The sequence below is a fragment of the Synchiropus splendidus genome, chromosome 8, assembly GCF_027744825.2.
Source record: "Synchiropus splendidus isolate RoL2022-P1 chromosome 8, RoL_Sspl_1.0, whole genome shotgun sequence".
NCBI lineage: Eukaryota > Metazoa > Chordata > Actinopteri > Syngnathiformes > Callionymidae > Synchiropus > Synchiropus splendidus.
In genome coordinates, this window is record NC_071341.1 from 18,051,541 (window position 1) to 18,076,398 (window position 24,858).

At 47.2% G+C, this 24,858-nt stretch overlaps 2 protein-coding genes across 3 annotated transcripts; both read right to left on the reverse strand.

The window, feature by feature from the left end:
- Nucleotides 1-6,111: 6,111 nt before the first annotated feature.
- Nucleotides 6,112-14,904, reverse strand: znf296 (zinc finger protein 296). The gene is made up of 3 exons (XM_053873798.1): nucleotides 14,677-14,904; nucleotides 12,545-12,889; nucleotides 6,112-9,038 (listed from the first exon to the last, which is right to left on the reverse strand). Exons 1-3 carry the CDS (start codon nucleotides 14,726-14,728, stop codon nucleotides 7,342-7,344), a joined length of 2,094 nt encoding a protein of 697 aa, XP_053729773.1. The 5' UTR covers nucleotides 14,729-14,904; the 3' UTR covers nucleotides 6,112-7,341.
- Nucleotides 14,905-16,135: 1,231 nt separating this feature from the next.
- On the reverse strand, nucleotides 16,136-24,763 carry clasrp (CLK4-associating serine/arginine rich protein). 2 transcript variants are annotated; one of them, XM_053873532.1, is made up of 21 exons: nucleotides 24,654-24,763; nucleotides 23,728-23,867; nucleotides 23,433-23,530; nucleotides 23,246-23,347; nucleotides 22,910-22,989; nucleotides 22,750-22,834; nucleotides 22,554-22,687; nucleotides 22,316-22,412; nucleotides 21,909-21,987; nucleotides 21,761-21,834; nucleotides 21,652-21,693; nucleotides 21,341-21,556; nucleotides 20,663-21,001; nucleotides 20,419-20,601; nucleotides 20,315-20,354; nucleotides 19,169-19,229; nucleotides 18,213-18,271; nucleotides 18,087-18,133; nucleotides 17,919-18,016; nucleotides 17,686-17,710; nucleotides 16,136-16,598 (listed from the first exon to the last, which is right to left on the reverse strand). In XM_053873532.1, the coding sequence occupies exons 2-21, from the start codon at nucleotides 23,824-23,826 to the stop codon at nucleotides 16,556-16,558; spliced, it is 2,001 nt and encodes a 666-aa protein (XP_053729507.1). In that variant the 5' UTR covers nucleotides 23,827-23,867; nucleotides 24,654-24,763; the 3' UTR covers nucleotides 16,136-16,555. The 2 variants fall into 2 exon arrangements, 1 of the variants encoding a protein (XP_053729507.1); XR_008415713.1 differs by lacking the exons at nucleotides 16,136-16,598; nucleotides 17,686-17,710 and having other exon boundaries at nucleotides 20,311-20,354.
- Between the last annotated feature and the right edge of the window lie 95 nt (nucleotides 24,764-24,858).

Genomic DNA, 24,858 nt, shown 5'->3' on the forward strand with positions numbered 1-24,858 from the left:
TAGTGGGAATAGTTCTCTTCACACTTCAGAAATTCACTTCCTGTTTTCGGCCTCGTCTCTGTGAACTCGTGTTTCCTCCTACAGCATTGAACGATGGGTCTCTCGGGGGGCGCCTTCTGTTCACAATACTTGTGGACCAGGTCTGCATAGAATATGAAGTGGACATCCAATTACTGTGTCTCTCCACCCCTCCACTCCCGCTCCTCTTGTGTCCTGCCATTCACGCCGCAGAAGTGGATATCCATCGCCAATCAACTGTTGTCCTGCCGGACACTCTGCAGGCGTCTCCAGCCGTCCCTCCATCACACGCTTGATTACTCGGAAGACGTGAGCCCGACCCGGCTAAACAAACAAGAAGAATGGCGACACAGATCCAGCTAATGGTCACCATTTAACTCCATTCACAGACTCTCCATTATGTCCGTATGGTCTTTGAGTTTGGGATTATAGGACGCCTCGGTGACAAAGGTCAGAGGGGCGAGCAGACACTCCCACACCTCTGCGACCTGCTCTGATCCCACGACCCCGGCACCAGGAGCCCCCGGGCCCCTCTCACTTTCTTCGCTGGTTAACCGGCTTTGTCCCTGCCGGTTTTATGCCGCATCACTCACTCAGACATCACCATGGTCCAGTGACGGGAAACTAATAAGTCTTGGTGGCAATAAGCAGGAAGGGGGAGTGAACTTTGGGCTGCTGTCCGAGTCACCTGTGTCCTCTCGTCCTTGCCACACCATATACACACTCATGTCTCTCATTCTCTGGCCTGCATCCTCGTTGACAAAGACACTTCCTCAAGTGCGGCAGATGCAATCGAGTAGGCATTTTTCAGTGTCATATTTTGAGTGGCTGTTCATGTCCACTGCCGCTGTGAATTCATTTGTTATGGTTTTATTACTGCCTTAATTCATGCCATAGAATGTGTCCCTCGTAGACCCTTCCAACTGACCAAATAAAAGGTGTAAGGTTTGTGCCACAAGGCCAGGCTTTCCACTCAGACCTCTGCTCCATGAGGTGGAAAACTACTGTTAGGAACATGTGAGTGTGATGGTGCGACTTTGGTCAAGACTCATATTTATGCCTGGGAACGTGTTGTGAAACAGGATGCGGAAAATTAGCATTTAGCGCCATGGTTCTTCTTTGAGGCGATTTTGTCTTCAGCAAAGTTTACGGTCTTCACGTATATTCATTAACTAACTCAATTTTCTCTGACCATTCAGTGTTTTTCCAAGTACCTTCTGACCGTTCACTTTTTCCAAATGAGGGCAGAGGGGTATGTGATACTTGTGAACTGTGACGGGAAGAGGATGGCAAGAAGGTGCTCTTTGTCTTCCATTGTGCCTCACACTCCGGGTGCTACTCTGTAAACCCCCCAGCGCTGCTTTGAGTAGAACTCTGTTTGGGAACGAGTCAACGTTCTTCATTGAAAGATTTCCAGAACATCTGTGCAACATTTTTCACACTTCACCCGGGCAGGAAGTCGCAGGTCCATATTTACGCTCAGCCCTTCCAGGCCTCATATCCAAACGTGACGCTGAGAAGCTAATTTACATGTTGTTCGGTCGATAAGCTCGAGCTGTCTTCACTGGTCTGGCTACAGTTGGCGCAGACCACCCTAGCAAGGTTCCTTACTCACAAATGGAAACTGGACTTGATCATGCAAGTTTTCATATGACTACCACGACTTCCTGTGAGTCAAAGGACAGATGTCAAGATCTTACTTTGGTGCAAAGCGCACAGAAATCTGATGAGGTACCAAAGAAACCCATGGGTATTCAGGTGAAAGGTTGATGTGGTTACAGAATCAAACAAAACACGTCCCACCAGTTCTATTATTGTGGCCTGCAAGTGCTTGAAATAGCTCAAAATCAACTTTTTTTTAAAAACCAGACCCAAGTCAGTAGGTGTTTTGACACCAACCACTAGAGATGGCGTACGCTAAAATTAGCCTCACATTACCAGCCGTGTTTCAAATGTTGGTTGAGTTGAGTTTATCGCCCTTGAAACAAAGTCATTTTTAGCTTCTGTCTTACAAGACTAGAACGAAACTGCCTTGATGCACCTAAAAATGGTTTTGGCATCACAAAACGGGGACTTTCACAATCCTTGGCAGGTGATCAGAATGGCTGGGTTGATTGGTGAATCAAGGCAGGTGTGTTTATCTCCAGGCGGAATCAAAGAGGGCACAGTGGAGAGCAGCAACGTTCCTGTGGAAGCGGCTCACCTGCCTCCAGGCACCAACGATTTTCACCTCTGTGTAGACTGACCTGTCACCTTTTGACCTTACTGTGCTTGTTATGGATGCCACACCTCTGACCCCGTCAGTGTGTGTGTGTGTGCGTGCGTGCGTGCGTGCGCATGTGTGAAGGGAGTGGGTGGACAGTTGTTGCTTCGTGGTCAGATCCGGTTTTTCTGGCATTTGTTTTGTTGTTGCAGGGCTGGGTGAGAAAAAGAAACTGACTGACCTGAATGCTTGTGTGTGTGAGAGAGAAAGTGTGTGTATACTCGTGAGAGGGTGTGTGATGAGGTGAGAAACGGAAAAACTGGTCAAAAAGTGAAAACAGCAGGTGATCCCTCATTTCTTCTTAAAAACAACAGTCTTCATCGGGCACTTGATCCCATCATCAGAACACACATTAGGATTTTATTTATAGTAATAGTTATAATATATTTTTAATAGTTTTGTGGCACAATTTATATGTAATATCAATTATAAACAAAGGTCATATTTTAATGTATGATGGAACAATAAAGTTGTGTTTGAATTCTTGGATTTCGGTGATCTTAAAATGTGTCCTATTATTATCATATAATATTTAAATGGATTTTAAACATGTGAATTTGTATGTTAAGATTACAAATGTATAGAACTTCAATTTTCATTTACTTGTTGCTCCTAGTATAGTTTTATTTTACTACTACAATTAAGTATAAACTGGTTGTTCATATTTAATATGACACTGAAATGTTTCATTTAGCTATGGTAAATGTAAAGGTATGAAATTCTTCTTCACTGCTAAAATTATATAAACTTAAATAGCATTCATGTGGCTGATTATTTTGAGCCTTTTTTGTTTGTGCTTGGTTTTGATGATCTGGATTATATTATTATTCTGTGGTGAATTGAAGCACATGTGCTGTGTGGTTACTGAGACGTTGCTGCTTGTTTAAGAGAGTCAGTCGTACCTGAGAGTAAAGTGGAAGCTAAGACAAACTGAGACTATCATTGATGCCCTTTGATCATCGAAGTCCGCTCTTCTTTCAATTCAGACTTTTTATTGTCATGCTGCCAAGCACCAGTGTGTGGGGCATTTTGTAATCCATCTATTCCTGGGTGACTCCTCTAACATCTTGGAGATTAGACCAAACACCTCGACTGGATGTTTGTCTGTCCACCACACCCCATCTGTTGACTTTTCCTCAACAGCTGATCACATCTAATGAACCTTTGCACAAAAGGAAGAACCGGAAAACTTGGCTGTTTGACTTCAACTGTTCCACTGACCAGTGTAGCCATATCAACCCCCCCCCCTCCCGGCCCAGCGTGAATGGACCCTCCTTCTCTTCCCTCTCTTTCATTACGTGAAAGTGTTGAATAGCCAAAAAGAAAGCGCTCCGGGATGAAGGATGGCCGCCGAGGCTGTGTCCCCTCTCACCTTCTCCTCTCACTGTCGGAGGTGAGAGGAGGGCGCAGAGGTAATTCCAGTCTTCGGGTTTCACTATGTGGTCACTGAGGGAGGAGGGACGGGGCGAGACATGGTGGGGATTGTGGGAACAGAGCGACTCTAAAGAGCTCAAAGGGAATTCTGTGGTCTGTCTGATTGTTCCCGAATGCATCTTTCTCTTTTCTTGTTATCGCCGTCCCAGTCGGCTCGGCTGATGGTTTAATCCTGGGTTGCAACTTCTGAGGAAGGAGACAACAAGACGGGGACGGCGGGAGGATTGGGGGCTCCTCTCTCGCTTTAAGAAATGTAATTAAAAACCCTTGGTTAATTGGATTTTTACATGATAAAGCACAATCTTCTCATACATAAGTGAAGCCTCTCATGGCCACAGGGCTGCCCCGCGGTAAGGCAAACATACAGCTCATACATTCCCTTTGTTGTGCTCATTTTTCAGACTTAATCATCTTAAATTTAGCCTGAATTAGTAAGTTGCCAGGAAACTGTGTTTCAGTACCACATGAAGCTCTTTCAGCTGCTGGACTTTGAGAAAGTACGTCGCGACTGAGGTTCATTGTGAAAGTGAATCAGGTCATAGAAAAGCAAGTGTCGCTGTTCACATACGCCGCGGACTTACCGTCGGCCTGGTTCGACCGTGGGAGTCCCGAGGTTTGCCTCTCAGCCCAAGGCTGACTCAGCTGAGAACATCATGGGTCTTGACATGTTTTCGTTTCAGGTCGGTGCGCCAAGTGATGGAAGACGGTTTTGTCCTGTGGAAGACGAGCAGTTACCACTTGTTTTTCACTTTGACTACATTTTGAATGAATATTTTATCCTCACATTTTATCCATATGATTTTTTTACCAGGGTGAAATTTGTTACGATAGAGCTTGACAACTGCTTGGGTGACTCACCCATGTGATGATATGCTGTATGTCATACTATCCAAGAAAAGGATGAGCGAGGTAGATAAAAAACTCTGCACCTCTGATCTTTTACTTATCTTTAACGGCTCACGACATTAGGCGATGGTAACGCAAGCCAAGCGGTTATGCAAGTGTTTTCCCCTTATGACTCAGTTCCTGCCAAACGGACGGTTCAAGTCATCCTTTGAAGCGGGCAGGTTAGTCCTTTTCGGACAATAAAACACTGTCTTTCTCCGAACTGCCTCATTCTCAGAGGCGAACAAGTTTCGATGAGGCCACTCTGCTGAACAGCCGTCTAAATTCTTTAGCGTTTGTTAACCATGTTTTGACTTGTTGCAGGTGAAGACTTTCAAACTAAGTTATTCCACTTCAAAGTTCAGTTCATTTCTGATATTTAGCTCCCAACTGTAGGTGTTACTTTAGGACCTTCAAGAGTTTGAAAAGTTTCCTGGCGCTGAAGCGTCATTGGTCAAAACTCTGTTGGCCAATGCTGACCTCTCCATGGGAGGATGAAAGCGTGGGTTTGAGTTCTGAGACCGTAGCGGACAAAGCGCACTTGGGACAGCAGAAGAAAGAGATCCATTAGCTCCAGGGCTTCTTCTGTCTGCCATGGATCACCTTACCTTGCATAATTGGGCCTATTCGAGCACCAAATGGCGTGCGCTGCGTCGCCTGGCATCCAGGGAGGGCAGAGTTCACCTGAGGGAGAGAGGGAGGCCGGCACTTATCACCTGTGCGCCCCTCGACTGAACAAGAGAAACGCTCACACTAGGGTCTCGGAGTCTGTCTTCATGTCCTGATTTATTCTTCATAACACAATGGTAATTGGTACGAGTGGGCGTATGTACATCTGGTGCAATAACCCCCCCCCCTCCTCGATCAACCACCATATACCCTCATCTACCAACCCCCACCCTGTTGAAAGCTCATTAACAGACCTGCTGTTAATGAGCTAGCAGGATCATAGAACTTCATTTTCATTAGAAGGGGGTGGGTTTAAGGCCAGAGATGCTGGTGCAGAGGTTTTTTAGGTCCTTAAAAATGGAGTCAGCAATTATCCCAACCCCTTGACACTCCCCACCCATCCCGGTCTGCCTCCGAACATGCCCACAAACAATACCCCCCACCCCCCCTCTATCACCAGCCACTCTAATATCCTGAGAAACCTTCCATGCCAGGGTCCCATCATCCCGACCTGCAGCGCGGCTCCCACCCCTCCCAACACACGAGCAAGGAATAACATTACGGCGTCTCGACATGAAGCCAGTAACATCACAAGGATGTAAACAAGGCGTGAGGGTCCCTCATCCAAACACACATTAAAAATTAATAACTCAGCGCTGACTGTGGTCCTCAGAGAAACAACCCACATCGACTAGGACGACATCCTAGCGAGCAAAGACTCTTAAAAATAGTTTCTCTAAGCTTTGTTGTGGGTCCCTCAATGCCAGGCCAAAAAAAAAAAAAAAAAAAGGAGGAAAACATGTTCGGAAGAAAGAGGGCAGAATCACAACATGTCCACCTCAGGTCTTTATTGAGGTCTATTTCCAAGACAATATTATAAAACAGCGTCAAGAACAACAGGGCGACGCACGTTCACAACAGCCGATCAGCAGGCAGGTTACAGTGACAGGCAGTCAATAATATTATTCATCATAATAATAATAATAATATAATAACAGAGAACGTATATACAAAATATTATCCCTGAAAAGTAACAATGGAAATTCAGAAATCACAAAATGGTCCCTGACACTGTAACAGAAAATAATCACAGTGCTTTTCACTTTAAACCAAAACTCTCCTTGTTGACTGAAACTGACTTTTACAAATATGGAAATTTAGAATTCCTAGCAGAACTGTCGACACACAGGAACATTCGCACGAGAACTCACACGACCAAGTGCTCACGAAAAACACAACTAACTACCTCTATAGTTGTCGCGCAGCAGACTTGCATGCTGCATTCATAAATAAGAGGGAGAACGGCTGCAAAACATGCTCAAGCCTCAAGCAGTCGGCCATTTCACTTATGTAAACAATACAAAAGATACCATCACAAAACTATAAAAATATTATACACCCATTTGACGGAAAGAAGCACTTGATGCATAGAAACAAAACAGGAAGTGAGAGTTTTCTAATTCACATTTGTTTTTCAGCAGAAAAGAAAGTGACCCACTTAAGAACGCAGTCGGGAGCAGAGCCTCGCATGAGCCTTGTTAACATGAATTGACAAGTGTTGTGACAACTCAACGCCTCTTAAAGGAGGACTTTGAGAATCCGCAGGCAGACAGTGTTTGGATTTGATTCACCTCCTTGTCTGTCCAAACATCTTTAAATGGTCTTCTCTCAAAAGAAAGCCAAACAAGCAACACGGCCCAATATGACCTCCTTGTGTCCGCCGTGATCGGTCGGGCAGGTTGGGACGTTGTGCGAACTATTCTGTGTGTGATTCGACAGTTTGTGTCACTTTGTCCGGGGGATCAGATAAATCACGCGTCTTGTTTCCTGCGCTACTGCGTGGTGATTGGTTTCCGGCGTTGGCGTGGACCGTAGCGGTTCACTTCCTGCTCACAAGTGCTGGTAATCTCCCTGCTGAATGTCATGGCCTTGTTTTGCTCTGAGGTGTGATGAAGTGTAGGCACTTGGTTTCAACCAGCACATTTGCATAGAAATCGACAACAGCATGGCCAACTTCCAGTGTGCTGATAAAGCACAAAGCCGGCGGCCTTCCGATCCCACTTGAGTTGTTCTCACATAGTGGTTAAGGCCAGGGCCGCCTCTACAGCGCTCTCTGGAGGGTGAATTGTGTCCCCCGTACCTGGACACTGTCCCTCCTCGACGTCCATAATTTTAACATCCTGCTGCATCCGATCCAAACTGGATTCATCTTCCTCCATTTTCACCGCCTCCTCGTCCACCTTCATGGCCGCCAGCGTGTCGGCGGCGCTGGCCTGTGCGTATGCTCCCACGCTGGCGTGGCCGAGGCCATGCACCTTTTTCAGGTGCTTCTCCAGGGTGGCGTAAACGGTGAAGGGGACTGAGCACAGTTGGCAGAGAAACTGAGCTTTGGCTCCCTGAGCGCCGTGCGTCTTCATGTGCCGTGTCAGTTTGGAACTCTGGGCGCAGGCGTAGTTGCAGAGGCCGCACCGGTAGGGCCGCTCGCCCGTGTGACTGCGGCGGTGCACGGTGAGATTGCTGCTGTTGCGGAACTGTTTCCCACAATACTCGCAGGCCTCATCCCTCTTTTTCTTGCCGCCAGAGCTACCGGTCAAGCTGCTGCTGGTCCTGCTGACCTCGCTGCGTTCGCTCTCCCGCTGCCACTCCTGCACGGCCTCACTGACTTTGACTGTACTCCATTCCTTCTCCCTACCACTCTCCACCCTCTCGCTCTCCCACTCCGCCAAGCCTCTACCTCGGTCACTCGGCTCGTGCTGTTTGGGGGTGCAATTTCCACTAGCGATGCCACTCTCTCCGCTGCCCCCAGTTTCTCCGCTCTCCAAAGAGCCCTCAGAAGGACTGGCACAGGGTGAGGCATGCGGAGGCTGCCCATCCACCTCCTCCTCGCCCACATTTCCCCCTTCCCTTTGTTGGTGGTACAATCTTAGCAGCTCCCCGTCCGATGGCCCTGCCTGTGAGGTCAGAAGCATGAGGCTGGATGCGATGGAATGGTGCTGGGTCAGTGACAAGTCCATCTCTGAGGGGCCTTGAGATCTTACATCAGCATTTGTGAGGTGCTTGGGCAAGTCAGCGGGCTGCAATTGGAACCTTCCTTTCGCCTGCCCCTGCCTCCCCGACACCTCGTCCATCACGGCTATGTCCACCTGCTCGTACCCGCCTACCCTTCCCCCTGCCTCCCTGTGATGGTTCCGGATATGTCTGGCCAGCTGACCGCTCTGGGGAAAGGGTTGGCCACACACCCCGCAGTGGTAGGGCCTGTCACAGGCATGAGTCCTGCGGTGGGCAGACAGAGCCCGTATTGACTGGAAGCTCTGGTCACAGAGCTCACAGTGAAAGTTTCCCTGAAGGTGACCCGTTTGAGGAAAAGGGGAAGCCGCCGGCGGGGAAGAAGATGGGGAGAGCATCATGCTCGTAGGAGACCCGCTGGTGGGATTGACGTTGTTGCCTTCGGCCAGCTCCCGGAGTCGCACAGAGAAGTTTAATGCTTGAGGGTTAGTGGAGGAAGGGGAAGAGTGGGCTGGCTGGGGACAACTCAGGCGCTGGGTGGAAGGCTGAAAGGCAGATGCAAGAGCTTGACTCAGTTGCCCCGGGTCCAGCGTGGCGGCTGCAGGCTTGTGATCTTCTCCCGCTGTCACGTCTGCCTCAGCCTCTTCGTCTTCCTGGTAGATGCTGAATGAATGTGCGTGCTGAGCGTGCTGCAACAGCGACCACGCAGACAAGAAAACACCTTCACACTGCTGGCAGGTGAAGTAAAGCGGCTCCTCTGCAGCTGCAAAACACAAAAGCATCGTCTTAGACAGGATTGAAATGGTGGTTAACTGGAGTGGCCACAGCATGAGGTGAGGATCGGTTAGTCGGCAGCGGGCATCAGACACGGCGCCACTTTTTTAAGAGCTAGCATCTTGATCATCTGGACAACTACCGAGACCCAGCCATCAGGACATCACTGAACCCTTCATGAAGCAGGATGACTTCCCCTGGACGTCTGGTTTCCTTGACTGTTGGTGTTTAAATAGTGTCGCGCTGAGACGACACAACCATGGTGGACATGTAAATCTAATGAGATAACACACCTGTATCCAGTGAAGATCATTAAGGTGCTACATTGGGCACCTCAGCGTGAGCCGCAGGGCCCCAGGCAGCCGTGTCCTGTGGCTAGTGGGATGTGAGCAAAGGTGACATGGCTCTTTCTCCTGGTTTGCAGCGACCGTATCCTTCAGTCGACCAGGCACCAGGATCTGCCTGAGCTCTCCAGCGTCAGCTCGCAGCAGTTCGGGGCGGGGATTGGTGTCTCTGCTACATCTGGAGATATTTTTAAACGTGGAGAGCTTTGTCTCCTAACCGAGAGCCACTCTCCAATTAAACTGCAAATTGCTAATTAGCAGAACGCTGAAAACGAACTCTTTATGCAAATGAGCCACTGACTCAGCCCGCTTGACAAATGAGGCCTTTCCGCATAAATCAAAACTGGAGAGAAGATCTCCAAATTGAGAAGGAAAAACAGTTCTCATTTTCTTTTTTGGAGAGGTTCAAAGCCGACTCGCCTATAAGCCTCTTTCATGTTTCCTCAAGTCAAATCCTTCTGTATTTTACTGGAGGGGGAGGAGAGGAGATGAAAAAGAGAGCAACTGTTTCTCCTTTCCCCGTCTTCCTCGCCGCCTCGTATCCGTCTGGAGAGCAGCAGAGGAGCGGTGCGCACGTCCCACACCCTCGCCGTCAGGAGGAGCCCAGCAGAACTTCTCACACTTCCTCTACAAATAGGGTGAGGAGCGATAGGTAGGTCACTTCTCTGGAGATGAGAAGGAAATGAGATAAAAAGATTCTAATGTGGTGCGGGGGGCCGAGAGACAGCAGGAAAATATGTCACCCCTTCCGATTGTACTTGGGACCCATCCTCCAAGCCCTCCGCCCCCAAATCTTTCCCTGAGGGGGGGCGCTTTTGTCTTCTGCTCCTGGAGTGAAACACAATACTCGGCCGGTTTCGCTTTCCTTCACTCTCACACTCTGTTTTTTTTTTTTTTTTTCCAAGGATTCCCATTTGGCCTGGGGTAGCACTTGAATATTAAGCAGAAGCAATAACTACTAATTAAAAATGCAGATTGGCTGGGAGCACTAACGAGCAGCAGGCAGAATCTCTCCTCCCTGGGGAGGGTGGAGGGAGGGAGGAGAGCAGCGAGGGGATGCGAGAAATTGAAAGAGGGGCAACGCTAAAGTGTGTTGAAGATGGTGGGGGGGGGTGGAGATGAAGAAAAAACAAACAAGGAGAATAAATAAAAAGGAATGAGACAGATGCACGCGGCTCTTCAGTAATCCATCTCGCCCCCCACCACCCTCCCTCCCTCCCTCCCTCCCTCCCTCCTCCACTCTTTTGAATTTAGAGAAATAAATAGAGGAGCGATCTGGTTCGGGATAACAACATCTTTCACTTGGAGTCCTCGCCACCACTTCAGCGTTCCTCCAACAATAGCCAGGCGTCCCAGTTCTGCAAAGTTCTTGCGACCAAACAATCCCACTCAAAAGCGTTAAATTTAGCCGTGAATATTAAACACCACATACAATTGGTCAAAACATTCGTGAAAGTTTCTGGCGACTACAGGCCTCTTGTTAGCAACCGGCTGCACTTCATGGCAGACCAAACAACACTAGCCTCAATCTTGGGCTTAGCAAAGCGAAGATCCTTCAGGTTTGTTGATAATGGCAACACAACAAGGGTGTTGTCCTCAGGTAATACTGTTGAAGACAATCTAAAAATCTAAAAAGAATTAATAAACTGTTAAAATAAGGAGTTAATAATTTGGAAATTAAACAGTGATTTGAATTAATATATAGAATGATTAAAATAGTTTATGAATTAGTATGATAAAATAATAATAAATGCAGAAAATTACTAAAAAAATCACTAAATGTAATTACTTCCTATATTTACTAAAAATATGGAAAATAAAATAATAAGTATTGAAGTATGAACAACTAAGACAAAAGATAAGATAAAAAAGATTTTTTTTTTTTTGCTTTCCCAAATGTTAACTTTGAATTTATCTATTTAAAAAAATATTTGCATGAAGTGATGTATTTGTACAAATTGATGATTATTATTTCATAACAGGACTTCAATAATCACAAAACAAAACCGAATCTAAACATATTTCATAAAGGCAGATTATGAGGGGGGAAAAAGCCTTTATATTAAATGTGAGAGGGAAAGTGGTGACGACAGGGAATTAGTGAAAACAAAAATGCATCTGGAACGTAGGACGGCCACTGCACATGAAGGTATTCTCTCTCATTATGAAGTCTAGGTGAGGTAACAGCAACAAAAATGATTGATTTCTCATAACTGTGTTTCAGAACCGGCTCCTTGACAGGAACGATTCAAGTCATTTTGGCTCCAGTGAAGTCTGAAACGATCATGAGTTATCTCACTTCTGTCTTAGTATCAAAGCAGAATTTTCAACCGTCTCTTCCACCCAGTAATCTTGACTTCGTAAACCACACGACCAGAATGACCAAACTTGAAAGCTCTGAATGATAGAAGCGCACGTGAAAAAGAAGAAAAAAACAAACGGGGAGTTTGCGGACCAACGGAAACACTGAGCGTTGCACAAAGGAAGGAACAGAGTGTGTACAAGCGTGACACAGTTTCGAAACGTGCTGGAGGGGCGCCGATACCTGCTGCTGGTGAGAGGTGCCGCTCTTTTAACTCATTTCGAATTTCACTCCATCTTTAATAAGTATTTGGTGAGTCAGAATTGCCATTTCATCTGGGCTGTCTGATGGTTACGGCTGTCAAGAGACACAAGGAAGCGTAAAATACGAGTCTGTCGAGGAAGAAAACAGCCCTGATCTCGGGGGGACAGGTGACTCGGCCCCAGGCAGAACAGCGAGCGACTGATGCAACTTCCTCCATTGCAGTGTCACATCATGTCCACGCGCCGTCGACCAGCGCAGCAGCAGAGGACCTGGGCCTCAGAGCGCGGCACACGCCTGTGCTCCGTGTTTGCGCTGCCGTTCCACCTCAGAGACCGACGGCCGGGACACGTGGAGGAGCACCGGAGCTCAGGTGTGTGACTCCGGAGCCCTGTGGGACGCGCACACTTCTTTTCCACACAATTAAAGTGTGCGTCGCTAACTCGCTCCGCTTCGCTAATGGCAACGAGGAGTTAATGAGCGGGGCCGGGGGGGGGGAGGGGCAGTTGTTAAACAAGGTGGGCAGTTTAAAAAACACAACAAGAAACAGAGTCCCTAATTAGCAAGCTGGCGTCCTGCAGCACTCACCTGTTTTGCTGGGCTCCGCCTTCACCTGCACACCTGGCCCCTCCCCCCAGCAGCTCCTGTTCTTGGACGCGCCCCTCCTCAGCTCGATGAAGCCGGGCGAGATGCCGCTGTCGCGCTGGTGCGCCCGGTTAGCCGGGGACGGAGGCGTGGCGTGAGGGTCGCCGGCCGGGGTCCGGGACAGACAGCCGCCCTGTTTGTGCTGGATGAAGTCCAGGATCTGAGCCAGAGGGAAGGCCAGGCTGCACTGGCCACAGGTCAGGAGGTCGCGACCTTCACCGGCATGGACCTGCAGGGCAGGAAACAGCTCCGGGTGCGAGCTGCATCCACTGGCTGCGTCGGTCACATCTGAGGAACGGACGACAGAGAAGATCGATGAGTTTGGTCATCACCTGAGATGTTGTGCCGAGGAGCGTCAGACTTATCTCAGACTAGTTCACTACTTTTCTGGTTTCAATAAGATACAAAGATCTGATGTAGAGACAGCGAAATTCACATTTTTAAAACGTGTTTTCACAGCAAATCAGCTGATTTATTAGCATCAAATCACACTTACTGTAGCTCAAAAACCTCATATATATATGATTTTTGTTTTTTTTTTGGTTGGAGTTGGAGGAAGGAGTCTATTGTGTGGAAAAAAAAGTGAAAACAAAGTTTACATTTGTGAAATTATTTCTAGTTAGAAAAACAATAAAAGGTGCAAATATAACACTACTCACACATGATTTCAGAAGCCGTTCTCAGAGACAACAACAGGAAATGGGGATCAAATTTGTTTCAAACAACTAAGAGGCTAACATGCTAACTAGCTAACTGTAAAGTGTGCGTGTTCTGAAATGGATCGAACCTCTTCAGCATGTCGGCCTGGTGTTTTCACCGACTTAAACATCAGTTTTTTTATATTATTATTATTATTATCATTATAAGCTGTATTTCTGAGGTTACAGAGGAACTATGTTGGTATAAGAAATAAGGTAAACAACTTTTACATTAGACAAAGTAAAGTATATTTTGGAGCAACAAAGTCAATTGAAACTATTATTGAGAAGCTGCTGGACAATGATACCTTTAAAAAGAGACATATTAATCTTATTATCATGTTTAGCATAAACGCTTGCTTCAATACAACATGATTCTATTTTGCACCCGAGATTTCGGCATCGACACAAACAGGTGTGATTAAAAAAAAAAAAAAAAAAGAAGCTATGTTGAGAGGAGCGAGCGAGCGAGCAACACCACTGACCACTTCCTCTCACCAGCGGCCTGCATCCACCAAAGCGTCCACCTCCTGCTCAGAAACGCTTCTGACCGCTTGTCAATCAGAGTGGAGGCTGCAGCCACACTTGCTCAACAGGAAGTCAAGTCGAAAACAAGACCGGAGGTGTTTGAGATAAGAAAAAAAAAACATATTCCACTCCGATCTGTCGGCAGGGAAACGGTTTCACCACGCCAACTTCCCTTTCTAGCTCAGTCAGCAGTTCCTCAGCCAGAGTGAGATCCATGGGTTTGTGATTCATGTGGGGAAACTTTCAGGTGGAGAGGTGGGAGGGAGGGTGAGGGTGCGGGGGGAGAGAGAGAGAGTCCGGACGGACCACAGGACAGGTACAGACAGTACAGTCTGAAGTCGGATCTCGCCGCTCGTTACTTAGAAATGTCACCTTTCCTGTTTCATGCTGTGTGTGCAGACTTGCAAGGCGCGGTCAAACACACGCGCGCGCGCGCGCGCACACTGTGGTCACAGCAGACACGCACCATCGGTCTCCAGCACTCAACGACACAAACAAGTTTCATTTGCTTGGACTCTCGGAGGACACGTCCATCACACGGGCGGCTGTGACACACGTCTGACGCCCGACCGTGAAGTCTCCCCCCGGACCAAGTCGGGAACTTCGATCGTGGTCTTCAGAGGAGGAAATATTAATGATCGTGTTCGGACCTGCAGCCTCGGGACTCAACGTGCAGGTAAACCGGTCCTGCTTCTATGCAACGTGAGGTGGAGAGGAAAACAGGGAGTCGAACCACAGGCGGTGCCCGAGCGCATCCCGGTCAAGTGGGTCCCACGCGAGCTGTGAGTGTGTGTGCGCGCGCGCGTGTGTCCATGAGCGAGCGCGTGTGCCGGCGACACTCGGACTCACCTTGGATTGTGCTCAGGTGTTGCGGTCGGCTCCCAAGTTTGCGTCTGGACATCGCGGCGGCGAGGCGTCGAGGGTCCGAAGCCCCGTGCAGAGTTGGAGTCCCCTCGCGTCGGAGTGAATCCGTCCAGCTGCTCGGGGACAGATAAGTGGACCGAGAGGTGAGCGGCGGGCTCGGACTGATAAGTGACTCTCCGGCTGGACTGAGGCGGCGTTCAAGTTCACCCAGCATCTGAGGGCAAGCACCGCCCGCCCCTGACCCCGCCCCCCTCCTCGGAGCGAGCGCACATCAGTCACACATTTGGACAGGAAGCAGCTTCGAACTCCACCGTTCGTCATACCGACATGACCAAGTCGCTTTTATGAGTAAAATCCATCCACTTGATGTCAATAAAGTCAACTATGAAGTTTATCAAGATGCGCGCGCCAATATATATCGCCCTCTAGCGGTGCGTCACTTGCACATAAACAAATGCCTCGTTTCGATCGTGACTTCTGCCATGCATTCTGAAGAGATAGTACGGTTCCACAAACGCCCCACGACTGTTCGTCTGAACATGTTTTAAACCTTATATTGAAAACTCAATAGACTGACTTCTTAAAACGATACATTTTAAGAAGTCATCGCCTCCTCATCGATGTATTGTGACGTCATGGCAGGGAAGCGAAATGCGACCTCTCCATCCTCAATGTTCACAGAAAACTTCTCAGAATAATAGCTTTTAAAAATCATGAAACAGCTGTTAGAACAATAAAGGCACACACATCGATGCACCCCAAATCATGTTTCGATCAAACAAAAAATACAATATTTGTGAAAACGTCAAGTCTTGAACTGTGCTCTGGTTGTAGCTGAATATAGCATTTTGAAATCAGACCCAGTAAATCCCACGCGTTTGTCTGAATGTAGTGTGAAGTTTCCGCGCCACTCTGACGTTATTTTTATGTATAAAAACGTCACAATGGAACAAAGAAAATATAGTAGAACTTTCATTATTTAATGATCTCGAACCACCTTTATGTCCATTTAATAATCAGGAATTTCCTCTAATCGTATACTTTTGGTTATAACTCGACAGCTCTCAGTAACTGTACCATTTAACTTATTATATTACTCAGAATGTTTTAAAACCTACTTCATTCCACTGCACGAGCGCTTCATTTTTATTTAAAAGAAAATGCATCTTAAAAAATATTGAAATTAAAGTAGATTAAAGGATTAAAAAAAAATCAAATTCTGTAAAAATAAGAGAACACTTGAACAAAACCAAAAAAATACACTAAAACAATTGGTGGAAAAAGTGTCCTTGTGTTGGAGTTCAAAACTTGAGTCTCCTTTAAAGGAAAATTGTACTTAATTAAGATAATGAGGAGTCAACAGAGACGCTTGAGTAAAAGAGCAAACAGTACTGCAATTAATCAAATATTTGGAAAAGCCAAACCGGACTCACCAAATAAGCCGTCACAAAACAGAGGCATCATTTCATCACCTGGTTTATTATGGACCATTACATTCCACAGCTCTGAGAACAACAAAAGACCTTTGCTCCAATTAACAAGAAAAAAAAAATAAAAAAGAATTTCTGTGTTGGAATTGGCTTAAAATGCTTCCAGAAAAGAAGACGATAAATGCAGAGTATTGTTGATATTGAGAAACTGGAACACAGTAGAACAGAAAGATGCATGCAGAAGTGAAGGAGACTCATGACCTGCAGGAGGTTCTTGCAACGAAGCAGCTCGCCACTGAACTGAAGTGTCAAAATGGAGGAGGAGGGGAGTGGGGCTTTCATGTTTCAATAACCAGTTGATGTTTCATTTGTAGAACTTTATTATCAGACCATAGAAGGCGAGAACAAGGTCACGCGCTGAGCTGGCGTCCGGCTCAGTGACGGTAATATGGACTCCTGGATCGACTCCGGGACCTTCTGCAAGAACCAGAGGAACCAGAAGTTAGACAAATACTGCAGAATAAAAAACACTCTCAGGCATCAGGCTAATTTATTGAGTAAATAACAACAACGCCAGCCATATGTGCCAAACATAGTGAGGCGCTTAACCATTTAGATCCCAGTTTGACCACTAAATGTCAAGAGTTTATAACAGAATAAAATGCTGTTTTCCATTGAGGATATTTTCTTGAGGGGGCGGGTCTAGAAACGACATTCTAAAATACTGTCTTTGACAGACTTTTTTTGTGGCAAATACCAAGTTACAAGTTACTAAAGTGATATTTTTTAGGGGTTTCAAACCTCAGAATGTAGAAACTACCCACTGAGACTGGGTGAGTGGTGGGTTTAAGATGAAGAAACTAAACTAAACTAATGGGCTGACAGACTCGCACCACGGCGACTGAATTTCCAAATCACAGCCAACGATGGAGCCATCATCGAACATGAGACCACTAAGCTAAATGTTGTAGCTCAACCCTGAAAAAAGCCCCAGCTCCAACTGAAGCCGCTGACTGTTGGAAACTCCCGGCTATTTAACCTTTGAAGGAGTTGTTGACACCTGAAGAGTTCTGCAGGTCAGTGGAGGTGTGGCCTGAGGCCTGGGGTGAAAGAGTGGAGAGGTCCACTGTTGAGAGGTCGAGGACTTGGCGGAGACAACCGTTCAGTCCAAACAGCTTGAATGATGAGACAAAACAAGCAAAAGCGTCTGAGCCACACTACATGAGGAGGCGACGTCTGACGTGGACAGTGAAGCTTCTCTATAAATGAATCCAAAATGATTTCACCAACTGCCATCAAAACCTTCATATACTCTGGTTTAAAACTCTGGTTGTGGGCCCAGTGCGGGTCCTCAACTAAAGCCACAATAACATAGAATACTGTATAATATAAGCAGCAGTATTGACAGGAATTGTATTTAGCAATAAATAAAATAATGAATTAAGTGGGCAGTGGGAGCAACAGCCCTGGTTCAAACATCCTCCACACCGACTGAAGCTGTTTGTGCGGTCAGTGTCTGTGTGTTGACTTAATGACAGTGTGCAGTGCGAGGCCCTTCACATACCTCCTGTATGAGCTGGAGTCTCGACCTGAAGGGCAGAAGACACAGAGCCGCGGTCAGAAGAGAAACATGCCAGAACCTTCTCTCGTCTATAAAACTGTCAAGCCACGTCGGCGGCCGCGGCCGAGGCTTTACGGCAACCTCACTCCTGTCCGAACGTCGGGACGCGCTCACACACACCTTGTCCTTCTATTAGATGCACATGTCTGCGGGCGACACAGACGCTCGCTCCTTACCATATTTGGTGGGAGAGGAGGAAGGCGAGGGCGAGTGGCTCTGTCGTCCGTACTGGCGCTCCCATTCGTCTCGCTCCTTCTCGCGTCGCTCGCGCTCTCTGAACACACAGGGCTCTCCGTCAGAGCAGAGATACACAAAGCACGCACCGCGCCATCACTCAGGCTTACTTCATGCGGATCTTGCGTGCCATGGCTCGCAGCTCTCCCTCTCGCTCCTTCAGGACAAAACACGTGTATAAGAGAGTGCATGTGTGTGTGTGTGTGTGTGAGGGTGAGAGGCAAGTGGCCGCACACCTGTCGCTTGTGCTCCTGTTGCTGGATCTTCACCTGGGCTGCCTTCTTATCCGCCTTGGCTGCAGGACAGAGGAAGCACAGAGTCAAAACACAACGGAAAGCCTCCTCACTTCAGATTCAGTCGGTGCAGATCTTGATCTCTTCTATCCTGTGCCTCTCCTCACGCATAACCTTAACCTCAAAGGTCTTTTCCTCCTTTCACTTGGTATCTCCAGGTCCACCAAGCTGCCCCTCTGATCAACTCATTCCTTGACCTCTGTAGTCCCTCACGACCTCAGTATCTTCAGCTCAGCCACTTCCTCGCCCTAGACCACCCATCACCACACATCTCACTTGTGTGATACAAAGCTTGTGCCACTCCTTGCACCCAGCCTGCGCCCTCTTCTTCACCACCCTTGAAGTCAACAGTGGCTCACCTCATTACATTTACATACTAAACACAAGATGAACTATCTAATTCTGTAGCTTTTCAAAGTATGACACATTTGTGTTTTAAAACCTTTCCAGTCAGCAGCCACTGACATATCACCAAGTTGGCTTTGTGTAAGAGTAACGCTCAGTAAAGCCAAGCCATTTTCATGAAGCCCATGAGGGCGTTACACACAACGTTGGATCAAAGTGAAAAAAAAAAAAAAAAAAAAAAAAAACAATGCTGAGGATGTAGTGCCTCACAAAAACTACTGTGTTCAAGCTTTGCCATTCAGCTGTTTCCTAGCATGAGCAGAGCAAACCATATAATATAACATAACACAAGACTCCATCTACATTTCCAGCCACCCCAGAACATGTTTGTTGGCTTCACAGTTGTGTTTACAGACAGCACATTACACATCACTAGTGATTGGTGGAGGCCCTTCGAAGCGTGGTCTTCAGCCTCGCACTGGTCTCGAGGACCAGAACAGGGCTCTAATGTGGCCCAGGTCAGCGGCACGGCTGGAGTGCGACACCGTACTCACATTGCTTGTTTAGCGCCTTCTGCATACGCAGCTTCAATCGTTCCTGCGGCGTCATCTTGATCTGCAGGTGACATAAATGTGTCAGCACCTGATTCACAGCTGACAGCAAGTATGCAAGACTGTAAGAGCATGGGAGAGTGAGACTGTATAGAGCAGAGAAAGAGAGAGAGGGAGAGAGAGAGGGGTCACAGATCATGATCTCAATACTCATCGCCTCATTGTTCAGTGGCTGGTGGAGATAAATAACCAAACAAACATCAGGCCACAAATACGACCTGTGTTTTTCATCTGCCCAGTGGGAAACCTTGATGCCGCACAAGCCCAAAGCGCTCGCTATCAGTGACTGTAAGAGGGTGATGGTTGAAGAAGATAAAAGGGAATCAAGAGCAAGTTCAGGTCCAGCAAGTTCATGCTGAGCCAGTGGCATCTCGTGCAGACACACCCAACAGTGGGCTGTTTAAACCTGGCCAGGCAAGAAAAACTGCAGGTCACACTGCTGCAGGCAAGTCAAACACAGAAACAGGATAATAACCCTCCTCTGTGTTTGACTGTTGGAAGAGATTCAACCTCTCCGTGTTTGCCAGCAGCGACACTGAGCAGGACACCCAACGGTCCAGAAGGAACGGCAAATGCAAAGTGTGTCAACCGATCCTGGCTTCCAGTCTCCAGGTTGTTGGACACAACAACTGAACATTCAAGTGGCAGTGGCCTCTCCTGCCTGTTGAAACAGGCTCGAGTGTGGTCGTTCGGAGCCGCCCACCACGTTTTGTAAGAGTCGTGATTAAACAACATCTCGGCTCAGACAGGCGTGAGAACAGATATAAGAAGGGAACACCGACGTACAGGGATATATGCTGAGCAAACATGCGTCCAGACAAAGCAAAAATGAATGTTCACTGATGATCCACCAAGACTGGATCATGACTTCAGTCAAGGTCCAGCTATAGTTTCAATAGAGTTGATAGGCTTTGACTGAAGAAAGTGTCCACTCTGGGGAAAGGAAAATAACAGGAATAAAACCACTGGACTTTGTGAGTAACAATGACTTCTACATCCCAGTCGGGTGGGCAACCACGTCAGCCTGTCAGGGATGAGGAGGGCGTAGGCTTTAGCAAGAAACCCAGCTGAGATAAAATTCTTACTGACTTTGGCAGCTCCCGTCTCTTTACCACACGTAGTATCAGGCCTGGAGGAGAGAGGACAGCAGAGATTAAAACCACTGGTGGCGGACTTCAGACAATGTTTCATACTTTCTTAGTCTTTCAGCGACAGTGAGCGCAGAAGGTGGCACTCCTCTGTTAGAAGGGGACGGACTGAGGTCCTGGTGGCTTCGCGTCTGAGAAACACTGCGGCTGCGACTGTCTACCCTCCGACTGCTTCCATTCCGACCAGACTTCTTGGAGCACCCACCCTGCCTTGAGCTGGACCGGGATCTGGCACAGCACACACCCACTTACTCTCCAGACGGGTTTGCCGCGACGGACACGATCATACCTGGTGCGTCTTCTTGCCGAGTGGCGCCTCTTGTCTCGGTCATTGGACCGTGATCTTGATCTTGACCTAGACCGAGACCTTGATCTGGACCTTGATCTGGATCTGGATCTGGATCGGGACCGTGATCGGTCCCGTCTCCTCCATGACCCGTTACCGCCTCTGCCTCGTGAGTACGACCTTGACCGCCGCCTTGACCGCGAGCGGCTCCTCGCACGACGCCCGTCTCTTCCCCCGCGTCGGCGCCTCGAATGGCGGGAACGGTAGGAGGAGCGCGACGAAGACCGGGAGGAGGAGGAAGAGGATGATGACGGGGATCGGCTGGAAGACGACTTGCGTCTCCTAAACAAACAGAGACACAAGCCTTGAATAAAAATACGAATGAATCACCTGCCTATCTTCACAGCTCCAGCAGAACAACCATATGTTCCCTGCTGATGCTTTGACAATATGAACCACATCATGTGATCTCAACTAAACTTCCAAATACTTCAATCCAGGAGCCATGTGTTTGGATACACAAACAAAGCAACATGTGACTGGCCTTTAATAAAACAACCCAACCATAGATAGTTAATTTCTCACCAACCAAAACACTGCTCAGAATTGTACAATGTTGTGGTCGACTAATGCGGCAGGTAACATAACCAATGAAAGCCAAGAGGAGGGAAAGTTACCGACCGGGAGGCCCTGCTATGACCTGCAGAGTGCAGCACGCTGGCGAGGGTGTGACTAGGGTGAGGTGCAGCTGCTTGGGCAGCAGTCGCTGCTGCCCGCGCCGCCACTGCCGCCGCCGACTCATCGTCGCTGCCCCCAAAGCTGGTGATGAAGGTTATCTTCTCTGGGCCTGGGGTACGAGACCGAGATCTGGACTCGGAGCTGGATTCTGACTCTGGTCTGAGAGAGAGGACACAAGGCCGGACAGGAAATTAGACACATGGGTTCCAACAGCAGGAGCCAGGAACAGGACGACGCCATCTGGGTCAACATACCGCTTGTAGGGATCGTACGTTGGACTGTCTCTTCGGGCATAGCTGAAATAAACATTGAAACATTTCAGAACTGAACAGCCAAATAAATGGAAAAAAAAAAAAAAACTACCTCGGTGGGCTGATTTGTCTGCCTTTTAATCGCTTCTCTCTAAATTCTCTCCTCTGCCTTCGAGAACGCCGGCCCTAAGATCAAATACATACGTCAAAAACACTGCACAAACAACACATAGATTCCAAAAATGTCTAGATACTCTTACAGAGTACATGGCCTTCTCTGCCTCCAGGGCCTTGGCATGTTTGATGGCCTCCACTTCCTCTTTGTCCTTCCGCAGCATCCTGAAAAATGGGTAGCTTTGTTACAGTGTGACAGTGTTTCAAGTCAATCAAAATGCCAAACCAATTTTGTAAATAATACAGGAGGACACATTGCTACAGATTCATTTGTTGGCAAGACAATCAGCCTGGTAATCAGTAAATGGGACAGTGAGGACAAGAGGCGGAACAGTTATTCCAGACAAGCATAGAGCAACGCCCTCAGCTGGACTGGAATAATTCCAAAACACAATCATGGCATCAATGTGTTGTAATTACTATTTCAGACAGCAGGGTACGCTGTTCCTCCACTTCAGCGTGCTGTTGTCAAACAGTTCAGCCGAGTTCTCACCTGACAAAGTCTCCTTCAGCCATCCCATACGGGGTTGCAGTCTTGTTAAGGTCCAAAACCTGCTCGTGGTTTAGCTCGTCCACATCGACCTCCACATCTGACAAATACACATGTTCATTTATTGAGCCAATGAAATCAATATATATATACACAGCAGATTTAAAAAAAACCAACTGAACTTTGTGTCACGTTCTGAACCCACATACTTAGCAGTCCAAACATGTCTGACTCAACTCACCAATATCGGGGATGCCTTCATCCTCCTCGGACTCGCTGTCGGAGTTGTCATCATCTTTGTCAGAACGTGGGTCAGGCTCAGCCACGGTACTGTCTTCATAAGTGTAACCAATCGAGGCTTTTTTCTCAGCCAACCTGCGACGAGAGCCAACAAGGTTGAGGTTTGCCACTCATTCTGCCAGGGTCATGAGACATACTTTTTCTTCTCATCCTCATTTGTCTTCTGCAGCCCACCATACAGCTCATCCAGATAGATTTGGTACAAACACTGCTCCTCAGAAACTGAAGGGTAGAGTCACTCAATAGGTCACTTGACGGTCTCAGGGACACTCGATCAAAAGACGATCAAATACTGACTGTTAGCAAAATCGTTCTGCACAAGGCCCCGGTAGCGCTCGTAGTTGCACTTCCTCTCCTCCATTTCCTGCTCAGGGGTGCTGAAAAAAAGTTGCATTCTTTAATTTGAAACTCTTAATTCTGACAAACCTGAATCCATTTCGAAATATATTCTAAAAGTCATTAAAAGATACATAGTTTTAATGTAAAAATAAAAGAAGACACCCAAATTAATACTTATTCTTTGGTCTCCATTGATAAGATGAATCTACAATTCAGCCTCATAAACTTTGACGGAAAGGTTTCCTACCAGTAAGACTTTGAGTTACTACAATACCGACGGACTTAAGTACTTACGAAGTGCTGAGAAGTGGAGGAGTGTAGTTGGGGATGTAGTCCAGATGAGCCCGCACATCAAACCTGTCGATCATGTTGCTGGGATCACCCTGCCATGGCATCCTGTGGAGAAGTTAAAGTCATGTACTCATGAATCAAAGATAAATATAAACAAAGTCAAAGCACTGATCACCAGTTCTGGACTCACATGTTGATGGGACTCTCTGCAGCCAGAGCCACTGCAGGATCCAGGTGGATCTTATAGGCACGGCCATGAACCTGAAGAAACTGTGCTGGATCTTTTTTCTGTCAAGTATAGAAACGGTAGCATGAGAACAAGATTCTTGATACATTATTTAACTTCACAATTGCACAGAAATATTGCATATGAACGTGGTATGATACGGTAAAGAGTAATGTAGGCCACAGCACCATCTCCACACAAGTCATGTGGGACACCAGCTTTATGATACTTGAAGGGCTGTGCTCGGATGAAAACGTACAATCTTTTCGTAGTACTCTCGACGGCGCTCCCCTCGCCGTTTGTAGTCTACCATCATGCCACGAAGCTTGCGCTCGTGTTTGCGGGCCTCTTGCCACATGACGGCTCCGCTGGGGGTGGGGGCGCGGCGGGGCACGGCTGCTGTGGGGACGGGGAAAAGCCAAGTGAGTGCGATAGAAATTAAACATTAGGCAAATGCATCAGAATATGAAGACATAATCCCATGCACTTAGAGGAAGATTTTCTTTTGGCTATCATTTAAATGTATGTCTAGAGGGTGATCTGGTGTAGCCACTTCACAAGGTTGTTTATTCATTTATCAACCTGAATTCCAGCATGTGTGACTTCGATTATACAACAAAAGCAATTTTCTCGGCATATGACAAGTTTTGTAAATCCAAAACAACTATGTTTTGAGGTTGTCTTTTACTGAATTTTACTTTTCAACTTACAGTGATTAAACGATTGCATGAAAATTGAGCGTAAAAATAAAAAAAATCACAGCAGTCACTTGAGACGAGCTTCTTTCAACCCCTGTATCACATTAGATGCGAAAGTGTTTACATAGGAAGACAAACTAAGGATGAATGTGAAAGTAAAGACAATAAAAATCTGTATCATAACATCACTTTAATGGTCAGTACAATTGTTATCAACCAGACCATATGGACTATGCAAAATAAAATGATACATTCACCTAAATGCCTGTTAACATGTTAACAAATAATGCAAGCGAAAGATAGGGTTTTGAAGCGTGAGCTAACGTTCACTGCAGCCTCACGGACCAGGGCCCAACGTTGTGCTAACTTAGCTTAGCAAGAGCTTCCATATACGTCAAACTGTGCTTGAAGCGAGTCACTGGACAGACTACACATAGACCGCGCGATATTACCTCGCTTCGGTGTTAAAGTGTGTGAACTCTGGTACCTGTTTTATGAGTCACCAACAAAAACTGGGGTTGTTCGCGACCATCGAAATGCGATGGGCTGCTCAGTCACACACCTCCGTGCGGATATTAAGCCTTCGGTTGCCCCCTGCTGGACGGGAGTACAACCGTCTTCAATGTTGTCACCTGTGGCCAGAACGCTCACTACTGCCATCTGCTGTTCACTATCATGAGTATCAAGTTTTT

Excerpts from the sequence above, each read along its gene's own strand:
- znf296 (XM_053873798.1), bottom strand. The coding sequence starts at position 14,728 with ATGTCCAGACGCAAACTTGGGAGCCGACCGCAACACCTGAGCACAATC. Across the intron at positions 12,890-14,676 it reads ACACCTGAGCACAATCCAAG|ATGTGACCGACGCAGCCAGT; the intron begins GTGAGTCCGAGT and ends TCCGTTCCTCAG. Across the intron at positions 9,039-12,544 it reads GGCGGAGCCCAGCAAAACAG|CTGCAGAGGAGCCGCTTTAC; the intron begins GTGAGTGCTGCA and ends TGTGTTTTGCAG.
- clasrp (XM_053873532.1), bottom strand. The coding sequence starts at position 23,826 with ATGTGGCAAGAGGCCCGCAAACACGAGCGCAAGCTTCGTGGCATGATG. Across the intron at positions 21,002-21,340 it reads GGTCATAGCAGGGCCTCCCG|GAGACGCAAGTCGTCTTCCA; the intron begins GTCGGTAACTTT and ends CTGTTTGTTTAG. Across the intron at positions 19,230-20,314 it reads AAGAGACGGGAGCTGCCAAA|ATCAAGATGACGCCGCAGGA; the intron begins GTCAGTAAGAAT and ends TGTCACCTGCAG.